This window comes from Zootermopsis nevadensis, unplaced genomic scaffold (genome assembly GCF_977971745.1).
Source record: "Zootermopsis nevadensis isolate Lab colony 2312 unplaced genomic scaffold, Znev_1.0 Znev_ptg000006l, whole genome shotgun sequence".
NCBI lineage: Eukaryota > Metazoa > Arthropoda > Insecta > Blattodea > Termopsidae > Zootermopsis > Zootermopsis nevadensis.
The window spans coordinates 13,629,670-13,641,714 of NW_028259138.1; the positions used below are offsets into that span (position 1 = coordinate 13,629,670).

Below are 12,045 nucleotides of genomic sequence, written 5' to 3' on the forward strand. Positions count from 1 at the left end.
CCAGTGCCCGAAGCTTCAACGATACGAATACCATAACCAGGAAATGGAATGGACTATATAAAGCCTCTGCATATGTTTCTATAACATTAAAACTGCTTCATCAAAATACCAACGTGCAGGCCTACCACGCGCATTTCCAATACCTTCACTGTTAAACGAATGGTCGCTCAGAAACTACATAACTTTCGTTTCTGGAATGCGAATTCACTGTTAGAAAACTATTTCAAACATTCCGCATCCAACAGTGCGATCAAAGTCTCCATTTCTCTGTTGCATGACATGCCAAAATGTTTCACTTAACTTTAAGACACGTACGAGGTCTTTTATGATAAAAAATAGATGCGGTCTTATAACGGTTTATTTAAAACCGATATTTATATCATAGTTTTTCTTTAATTAACCCAATTTTTTTGTAACCACTGCAGCTTAAATTATCAATATCATGAAAACAGAACATAGCCACCAGTTTTTCTCTTATGTTTATATGTATCTTTTTTAAATTCTTTAAAATATATAAGGGGTTAGAGCGAGATAGGAACTCAGTTGAAGGACACAGAAAACAAATACGTTCTTTTTTACGTGTTCAGAAGTGATCCTGTCTGCCTACATAATTAATTTCAAGAACCAATGAACGGATTTTTATAAAATTTGGTACGGACCTCATGCTATTGGATGCTACTCCACGTTTTTACTTTCCAAAATCCTACAGGCGGCAATACCAACATGGCGGAAACGAAATTGTGAGATGGAATCTCCGCTATCAATTCGTAATTTAGGGTCCTGAAATTGTAACAGGTCTTCGAAAAATATTCAAATTACGTTGGAGGATTTTTTTAAAGAACGCAAAATAATAAAATGGTGGCTGTATGAAGTCTATATTTAACTTCCGGTCTGAAGGCTTTGATACCTTTTGAAAAGATGATCGGCATGTGGCGTGGATCAGGATAATCCGAGCTGAGTGCAGAACGAACACAAAGATATGCGAAGTCCTTGACAATCAAGGACGTAAGGAGCTGTGGTTCGGAAAGTCAAAATTCTCCACGACAGAGAAAATGTTGTATGTGAAAACCATCCTGACATGCTAATTTCACATCAAACAAATCGTCCGTTGGAAATTTCTTTCTCCAAAACAAACATCCAACCAAGTTCTGGAACGTTTATGTTTGTCTTAGTGTTTAACTTTAACTTCTTCTCTTCCTCAATGTAAGTAAGAACTATGTTTCAAACATAAACATACATTTAATCAATTCCTGTAATGTTGAAGCAAAGTCACTATTTACTACTCGGGCAACTTTCCTATTCAGAATATATTTTATACACTGCGTCAATATGGCCACTTAATCCTTATTATGATAAATTATAAATCACTTTACAAATCCACATCAACAGCTTTAGTACATAATTTCCGCAGTTAAGAGGCCTACTTTTGGACTAAGTACCCTGATTTGTTTCGAAAAATTAGATATGAAATAAATATTTATCCAGTCTGTGTATTTAGAGTGTTTATGAAACCGCCAGAAAACAAATGTATTCGATTTCACACAAGTTCGTTTCACTTACATATGTATCGCAATTCGATTTTATAAAAGTCGATTAGTACTTCAATAAATGTGCTTCATGTGGAGGCCATCGTCACCCCATTTTCCTTATACGGCCTTTCCAGACTTCCCGCAATACACGAGAGCCCACAACGTTTCACATCTGTGGGGACATCGCCCAGATGCGAAAAGATAAGTTTCTATGTTCCCATGGAAGTGATAGTAGAACGAGTAATGGGATTAAACCCCGTGGCATTAAGAAATTGCGACGTACTACTTTGAAGAAACCATCCTAGCCTAGCCAATCTGTAGCCTGGCTGAGCCAATTATCGAGGCTTGGGTTTGTAATCTCGAAACCAACTTCGTTCTGAAACTCAGAGGTTTCTCCGTTTAGTTAGGCCTAGGATGTCTGGCCGTGGGACTGTATGACGCGACAGATAGGACGGCGTCTTCGGTAAATACAGGGTGATTAAAAAATCTCCATACATAGGGAAATCACCTAAAGGAACACATTCGAAATGCAATTACACACATAACACCAGATGTGTTAACGGGAGTGGGAGAGACGCATCTGTGTGTGTTTTCAAAGGAATACCACTGATGTAGAGCACATTTTGTGAGTAAAGTGACGATTTGTTAAAAAACTGATCATTTTCCATATGTTAGGAGATTTTTGAATCACCCTGTAGATCTCGGTGAGATCAGAGTTCCTCACGATTCCGATATGTTATTCCTCTACCTACGAGTCTACACGTCGTCACAGCCCAGAACAACATCGGCAGCAGATCTCAACACTTATACGTTTTTAAATTTCCGAAAAACAGAAAGTTACATGTAAAATTTATCGCATGCTCCACTCCTATAAGAACGTCGGTTCGACTTTTGTATAACTATAACGGCATAACCTTACACACCGCTTGAGCTCAGATTAGGGACAATATTTAACGCTTCATTGGTACTGAATCGATCTATTAGTGAACAGTGAAAATTCTTAATTTGCATTTACGTGACCATTGTCTGGTGCCTGAACATTCACGAGAAGAAACTTGCAAATAGGAACTTATATTACCTTAAGTGAATGAAGGGCATCTGAGTGATTCATTTGTTTATCAGAAACTCAAAGACGATCAAACAGTTTCAAATAGAGGGGTCTGACTTCGTGTATATGTTACCGGCAAACTATGAAATCCGGCAATGCATAGAATGCCTAAAGTCAGTGGGCAAAGTATGAAATTCAGGCATTCTATGGAATGCCTAGAACTTTTAGGCAATGTATGAAACTAACAGTTTATTTTATACTTTGCTTTGGAATTTAATAAAATGCCTCAGATTCTTTAGGCAAATTATATAACAAAGAAGTTTCTATAATACGATTTATACAGTTTTATTTTATCTTTTATATTTGTAAAAACTTAATATAAAACATTTTTTTTAATTTTCAAAACTTTTGTTAAGTTCAGATTCAGTAATTTAACGTTTTCGCGACTATCTTGCAAAACCTCCATCTTGAGAGCTTACCCAATCGACTTCGATTAATTTCAATTTACACAACCAAACAAAATTAACATTACGATTTATTTAATACTCTGCCTACTGACTTTAGGCATTCTATACATTGCCGGTAACATGCACATTAAAATTAATCAATTAAGACAACATTCTTCTAAGAAAGAATAAATTTGTACTGTTTCTCTTTAAAAAGCAGGAAACCAAAATACATCTCCGAAAACAGAGAACACTGGAAACTGTGATATGCAAATGAGACACGTACCTTTCGTTGTGAGGAAGGGCGAAGCCGTCCAGCGTCCATGAGATTCGAGGCGTCGGATTCCCGGACGCACTGCACTTGAGCGACACAGATGATCCGGGCTGAAGCGTCTGTTCTATGAACTTGTACGCCAGCTGCGGATAAACCTCTACAAAGGAAGAACAAAGTTCCCATTTGCACGATGGCACTGATGGAAAATTTAACGCCTGGGTACACACAATTCTCGTACTGAGTGCTCAAAAGATTTCCTCCCACAAGACAAAAATGCGATTCCACTTTCTGGATGTGTGAATAGACTTAGTCCATCGTATGGATTTCAGAAACGTATAAACATTTTCGTAAACTGAAATTGTTTTTCTCTACATGTGAAAAAGTTTGGGGTGGGGGGGAAGACCACCTACACTCGTGTGCTTTAGATGGAGTTAATCTCAGTCACTGTGTAATTGTAATTGTCATATGCTGTCGTCAGAATCCTTCAGAATTTAAATATAATTCCAGCTTATAAAATTATTAACACAGTATGACATACTATAAACATGTGATTTATGTTTCGACTATTACAACGTCTTCTTTCTTCAGGGGTCTCGGGCAGTTCGATGTAAGTGTCAGTAGGGGAGACAGATTCAAAATTATGCAGTTTCTCGTATAATTTAATTTAATGTAAATTTAAAGTACCACAAAACACACAGCATTAACTATAAAGCAGCCCAAAGCAACTTCACCTATTTCTAAAATATCACTGCATGATATTTAACCAGAAGTTAATTTATCCTGATTTATTCATGTACGCCAGATTTTATGTGCAGATTCAGCAAACTATTTTAGACAGAACAACGAAAGTTTCAAAGCATGTTAAAGGAATAGTCTTGAGTTTTTTTGAAAAGAAGTATGTACTTCAGTTTCAAGTTATCGAGAGTGTAACTCCATTGGAATATTTCAAGGGCGATGTTTGCCATTCCCTCGTTGTACGTAAATACGATCTTGAAACACTGAAAAATAATATTAATAAACACAAAAAGGGCTTGATAAATGCAATCGGTTTACTCATCTGACAGCAAAGAAAGTGTGGTTAGGTTATTACTTTCCGAAATGAATTATAAATGATGGATAAAATTTAAAATTAAGAGATGATGTGATATCGAATAAAGTGCGATGTTTATCAGTGACGGATCTGTAGGACTTCAGAAGAAAATGTTAGTGGCTTATTAATTTTGTGGACCCGAGACGCTAACAGAAGTTTCTCGAACAAAAAGGCCCCCCCCTTCCAAATTACTTACCCCCTTGTCCCTGTTACCAGCCACGCAATTATCTTGCAGGAATTCACAACCGCATTAAAATATTGCGAAAGCAAAGAAGTTGTAATTCTTTTTACATGCACGAAAAGACGGAGGCATGTCCGCATAATTTTCTCGTCATGTAACGGGGAGGGACTTTTGTTAATACTGCGCACGGAAGGGGAGAAAGTTGATGAATTTTATTGTGTCAGCGGGGCACAGTGAAATTCCCCCTGCACGTAAGGATTACAGAATTCGGTGACCTGAAATAAATTATGTACGAAATGAAGACGAGTCAAGACTACATTATGCAAGATGGAGGGGTTGAAGGAGGGTTGTTCATCGCTCAAGCGAAGTCAGCAAGTGAGAGGGGGGGGGGGGAGGGGAACAGCTTAGCTGACAAGGTAGCGCGGCAATGTCACTGTCTGTCGGTAGACATACAGAACAATGCACTCGGCATTAAGTCGATAATTCAGGTCTCTGTACAAATATCTGCCATTCAAATGGAAAACTCCTCTGCACAGTAATTTAACTCCAAATCTGGACTTGTTTAACACGAACTGTCAGGCAAATGCCAATATTGTTCTTATTACTATTACGATAAACAAACTTAATTAACTTCATAGAACGGAACCCATCTTAAGGAGAGATAAATAGCTAAGCGAGTCGATAAATTCATGGTTCATTACCATGTTCACAGCAGCCCGCCACTGGACCCTTTCCTTAGGCAGATAAATCCGTCTGCACCCTCAAGTTACTGCCTCAAGACCCCATGTTTGTATAAATGTCTCATCCACACTCACGGATTTTGTCATGTATTCGATTTATAGCTACATTATACTGAAACGCGAGAAGATTTCAAGTCTGTCGGCGTTAAAATGTTCACGAAGATCATTGGAATCTGATGGACAATCGAGATAAACAATGAAAAGTTGTACAAATGTATCACAGTTACTTATTATAATTAAAATTATATGCCGATTAATAACATATAAGCGGGTTAGACATATTAAAATTACATATCTCTGGTACCAGACAGTTCAAGTGATATTTTTTTTATATCCGGTATAAATCTGAGATTGTTTTATACCCAGGATTTAAACATTTGGAAATAATGTTGAAATAATTTATTTTTGTTTAAATTAGAGTCACAAAATTGTATTCATATTACGATGTTGGTCTTTTGAGTTGTGACTTCAATATAGACTCGTATGAACATAACAACGATTCGGAGAAACACACTGCCTTCATCTTCAGGGCTTAAATGGCGGTGCTGGGAAGCGGGGAGTTTTTATGGGGGGGGGGGGTGTCATAACCCGGAAGAACAACATCGTTATAATCAAGAACCTCAAATCACGTTTGTTAAGTCTTGAGTGTCTGTACCGTCTCGAGATATTTTTTTTTCTTAAGATTCCCTCACACATGGGAAGGAACATACAAGTCATTAAAACATGGGAACAGTCACATTACAATAAAAATTACAACACGAAATTTTCATCAAACACTCACCTCCCAGTCTAAGTTCGGCGGATCCTTGAGCCACTTCCAACTGGTTCTTGACGAAACATTGGTACATCCCCCGGTCCTCTTTCGACACAGCCGATATATGAACTCTGTCGTCTGAAGACTGACGTATTCTAGCTCCGGTCCGCAGGGGGTGGCCGTCCTTCAGCCAATGAATGGATGAACGAGGGAAACCAGAAATACTGCAACGAAACGTGGCGCTTTTCCCCAGGTCGACCCTCTGGCGACTTGGATGGACAAGGACTTGCAGAGGCGAACTGACGCTAAGCTGTACCTCCAAGGTCTCGCTTCCCTCCTTGTTGCTGGCATTGCAGAGGTACGTACCAGCGTCGGACTCCCTGACTGTAGTTATAACGAGGGTACCATCGCGAACGATGTGTCTCTCGGTGCCGTCCAGCGAAGTCTCGTGTCCGTTCTGCTGATGGTACACCCATCTGCAATATGGACGCCGTCAGGTTAAATGTTTTGTTGAAGTGCCTCGTCGTGGCTTACGCTCACCGATTGTCAAACAGAAGTGTCTAAAATTCTTTCGTATTCTGTACATCATCAGTCAAAATACGGCCCGAACAACGCTATCATAAGACAGCTTTCAAATTAACAATTTTCATACACACATACAGGCTAATTACGGCCTTATATTCCCGAAAATCATGTCACTGCCCCCCCGGGGGGCCCACAGATTTCACTTTGGGAAACGCTGTTGCAGACAACAACCACTTCCTTCCACGTATTTCGGAACTCACCATTTGAACTGCACTGTAAGAGAAAAGGACTCACTCGTTAGGAGACCTTAAACGAGGATTAAAAATGTGCAAATACGTCTTCTGGGTTATTGAGCCGTGGAGTCTGGTAGAAGTCTACGGACGTTTCAGTGGTATTTGATACCTCAATCCTCGGGGTGATTAGTACTGATAACGGAGGCAGAAAGTACCTATGAAACGTCGATAAACTACTACCAGACTTCACGGTGCAACCACCTAAAAGATAGCCATCTTCATAATAGTCGTCTCGAAGTCCACTGTTGATAAAGCTGACTAAAGACAAGGTTTTCCTCGGGTTTAGTTTTGAATACAATCGAAATCTAAATAAATGTTACAAATCACACGATCCCGTATATAGATTTTAATCTGGTGTATCCAAAACACATTTTGCAAGGCAGACGGATTGTTAGAATTCTATTACGTTTTTCCCTGATACAAATCAAGTTCACATCTTACCAGTGAAGACAACTATTGAATTCGCTCGACCACTTTTAGTGGACACCTCCCATTCCAAACCGCGTTTATTTCAAAGACGGCAGCACAGCTTGGAGGCGAATTTGGCGGGTTGCAGCCAGCCAGGCGAACCCACAGTTCCGGATTCCCTTTGTGCAACCGAACGCAAAGAACGCACGCCAATCGTACAATTAATTCAAAATGGGGCAAAATAAAATAAAACATTCGATTCTACGAAAACTGGGAAAAAAAATCGACGTTGTTACATTTCTGCGTACGTCAGCCGAGCTGGCTGTCCGTTACCACATCGCCTCATCCCGTTGACAGCTGACGGGGTAACAATAAAAAGGGAAATGTATCGTGGCACGTGTGTTTCGACGGCGGAATCCATGCATGAAACTATAGTCGCTTTGACGCTCTCTGCCTGATGGCTTTTAGAGTCCGAGCCAGTTTTAAACTGAGATTAAAAGAATATCAGAAATCCGTCTTTTGTAAGATTTCTATTGAGCTAGTTCTGTAATGCAGAGGATGCCACAATGATTCGAAATACTTTGTATGCAGACAGAAAGTACGTCGTTAATAGCTCAAAGCGCTGTTCATAAAAAGAAATACTGTACCAGAAATTGACGACGCATTTTTTCCTTTAGCAATGCGGAACTGCAAAGCTTAACCTAATACACGAATAAAATTAAAAATAATAAAAAGGATATAAAACGAGGGCGTATTTTGACCCATGAGATATGACGGGGTGAGTGGAGGAACTTATACAGTCATACCTCGTAGATATTGCGGGTTCGGTTCCAGATCACCGCAATAAAGCGAGTCACACGAATTTCTTGGTTTCCCAGTGCATATAAAAGTTATGTTTACACTATAATGTAGTCTATTAAGCGTGCAATAGCATTAGGTCTAAAGAAACATTGCGATAATTACCAAAATGTGACACAGAGACACGAAGTGAGCACGTGCTGTTGGAAAAATGGCGCCGATGGACTTGCTCGACGCAGGGTTGCCACAAACCTTAATTTGAAGGGAAAAAAAATCAATATCTGCGAAACGCAATAAAACGAGGTATGACTGTACTCAACAAACAAGATCTTACATGCATTTCCCATCTCTCCAATGCGTGTTGTATTCATGTCGTATCTTAACATCCTTGATCCGAACACCATAATATTTAGTTAAGAGTTCGATTTATAAAGCTGTCAATTATTCATTACTTTTTTCAGATTTTCACATATACTAGAGAGTAAATAATAAATACAAGAAATAAAACAAAATCCTAATGGACAAACTGAGTGCGTAGTTGTGTTTAAATATGCAAACGTAAACCGTAGAAATGTAATCAATCATTGGCGTAAACGTCAATATAGAATGCGATATACTTGTTTGAGTGTTCATTAATGATGCTGATGGACGTGATGACTAAAGGGGTGGGTAGATTGACTGACTGTTGTCTTCCACCCAATAACAGCTACGGACAAACCCTAGCAGTTGATAACTATTCAGGTCATCGTATGATTTACAATAACCCGAAGGCTTGTCGCCGTTAAAACAAAATTACGCCCTTCAAGAAGCTAGTCCAACACAATTATCTTCAGAAACGATTTCTCTATTTAAAAATATCACCAATGAAAATATAGTATTCATTATTATTTCCACATGCGTGCTACACGCACCGATCATCTAATATTCCCTAAATGTACCACGGAAAGAATACAAAGAATGAGGGTCTTACTTATATAATTTTCTCCATTTTGCAGTTAGTACATATTTGTTATATCGAGACGCTCCGGTCCAAATTTAGTTCCGATATTTTTATTGCAATAGGGGTCAAACTCATATAATAATAAAAGGGATTAAAGTTTGATTAAAGTGGATTAAACATGCTTCAGTGAATTCGCAGTAAATTTGCGGAAGAAATGAGCGTAAAAACAGCCCAATTGATCAACGAACTGTTCATATCTCACATAACAGGTTTACGACTTATCTCAAATGGGCGCTTTCCGTCCAAGCAATTGCTCACGTGAAAATTTAAGAACTCCATAAAAAATAGTGAAGACTCGGAAGATAAAATATTATTAAGTGAATTTTAGCACGTGTTTTCTGGGTTTACTGTGCTCAGAAACCTGAAGATGTTAGTTAACTTTCGGACTACATAAAGATACATTCATGGCGGAATGCGTTTATCAACCGGTGAATGCGATTCGGCGTAGTTCGGCAAATTGCATTGCATTCAATTGAAAAGAAAGCTATTGATCAGCAAAAATTGGTCACGTAATGAAATTATATTACGCTTTGAAAATTAAGCATCAATTTTCCTGGCTAAGCACAATTAGTAAATTACATTGAAAGTCGTATTGCCGTGGTGCAGGCTACCAAATATTAATTTATATACAGCGTATGGTAGTCGACACTCACGATTTTAAAATGAGTGCTGACTGTTCCATAAAAAGTACGTAATTACAATTTATAAATTTCCACAAACCTGCCCGTGACAGACCCAACCTAAAGCCTCCGACCCTAACACAGGCTACTCTGTTTTCTAATGAATAAACACGTGACATATTCATAAATCTGAATATTTATTTTATTGATATTACAAATGACTTTCATACCAAAAGTTCGGAAATTCTTTTGTTCGATGACGACTCAGGTCATTCGGTCCGTTCTGGTCCTCTGAATTGAGAAGTCGCGTAGTCCTGCAGATGGTTACCGACGTTTCGGAGGAAGTTTGGTAACTACTGACAAGACCACATTGCTTTGTAAAAAATATCGCCCATAATGGACACATTCACTGCAGTGAGAACCTCAGATCTCAGTTTTTACACAAGTCTGTCTGTCCGCATTTAACAGCTCAATAATTACTAAACGGATTTTTATAAATTTGTTTTCCGGGAGATTTAATAAAATGTGTCTCGACAATTTCCGCTTCGGTTAAAATCGGATAACATGAGCGGGCATTTCACACAAACATCTACACGAGTTTCTGTGCTTATCTCTGGGCACAAGATGCTAATTTGTATTGGAATCAAAAATATATTTCGAACAAAAGCGATACGGGTTAATAAAACAATTTTAAACCTTGCATTCTTTACTTAATCCTCTCAAATATCGAGATAATTAAACACCACGGATATTTTCACTGTGTCATCTCGTACATCGAGATTGATTCTGATAATATTTTATATTGCGGGGTTCCAACTCGTCTGACCCGCCGACTTTAAGCATCAAAAGTTATCATTCAGAAATTAAAAACACAGAAACAACACGCCAGAACTGTTACCATACGCGAACACATGCTATCTTATATCATCACTTTGAGCTGGTGTACATTTGTACCAAAACGTTTCGCGTGGGTGTATTTCGTTTCATGTCGGAAAAATTTACAACCGAAAACAAAGAAGGGAGGATTATAAGAGATTAATATTTGCAGCTGAATTAAATTCTGAACATGTACATAGTTTTTAAACATTACATTCTATTACTCCATTATATTCTAAGCGCCAGCTTCAAAATGAAGCAACAACACACAATATACTCAAAGCAGCCATACGCACGCACAGTATTAGTTATACGTAATATAGCTACCTATTACACAAAACGTCTCTGTGGTCTTTTGAAGTGTTTGAAGTCTCTCTTTCAAGGCATTTGCGTTTCTAGAATCACTTCACTATAATGGCCGCAGGGCGCACACACACGTCTCTACAAAAGGCATGGACAGAACAGACGCCGGTAGGCACTACACGGTCCTTAAGCCGAGTGAGGCTCTCACTTCACTTACATTCTCGAAGATGGTGGGACCCTTTATTCAAAATAATGCGCCTAATTACACTTAAGAAGTTTTAAAGACGAGTGGAAATATTAAGGGAAAACAGATTCAAATTATAAAACTGGCGATACCGCGGAGCCTACGATCAAATACGGGGCACGCGGCGTATGTAACAAAATGCAGACGATATTATTTACATTTTACACTGACCAGACTGTGTTCAAACTGATCAAAAATTCAAAACAAAGAACATATTAATTAGGCGTTAAGCGAACTGCGAAAACAAAAACCGATACATTCGACACACAAACAAAAATTATGCCATAAAATATCAACGACGCTGTAAAAAAAACTATACCGAAACCCAAAAACCGAGCAATGGTTTTGCGATTTAAGTATGATCTTGGTACCATATTGTCCTAGAGTTTTACAGTGATAACACAGGTACAAAGCACAAATGCATACATATTACACGTGGAACCTAACATCCATTAAGGGAATGATGTGTGTGTTTACTTACCTGTACTGGGGCCGGGGGTTGGCGTAGGCCACACACGGCACTACGATGGTCTCGTCGACCTTCGCAGTCAGGATCATCAGCCTCTCATTCAGAACGGGAGGCACCCGACCTCGGATATCTATTTGAAGAAAACAGTTGACATGTAGAGTTATTATTATTATTATTATTAGTGTTCTGTCTGACGACAGGTCCATATGAACAGGATCCTTCCATCCTTTTCTCGGACTGGGACCTCTTCATATACGTTCTTGGCAGATGATCCAGAAGTGGTTTGCCATTGCCTTCTTCTGTGTGTGAATGGAGTAATTGTTGGGATGCCACGGAGGAAAACTCCGTGTTGCCTAGACCACGGCCTTGCCCAACACAAGTTATAAATTCGGGCACCGCCGGGAATCGAACCCGAGACCCCAGGATTACCAGGCTAGCGTTCTAATG

At 38.9% G+C, this 12,045-nt stretch overlaps 1 protein-coding gene across 8 annotated transcripts in view; it reads right to left on the minus strand.

Moving 5' to 3' along the window:
- Positions 1–12,045, minus strand: part of LOC110831140 (cell adhesion molecule Dscam2) — a 211,673-nt gene that overhangs the window by 45,177 nt on the left and 154,451 nt on the right. For all 8 annotated transcript variants that reach the window (XM_087343758.1, XM_087343753.1, XM_087343755.1 and 5 more), the window contains exons 5-7: positions 11,611–11,728; positions 6,090–6,538; positions 3,310–3,454 (exon numbers count right to left, since the gene is read on the minus strand). In XM_087343758.1, coding sequence (XP_087199884.1) covers positions 3,310–3,454; positions 6,090–6,538; positions 11,611–11,728 — 712 coding nt within the window. The remainder of the gene's footprint in view (positions 1–3,309; positions 3,455–6,089; positions 6,539–11,610; positions 11,729–12,045) is intronic.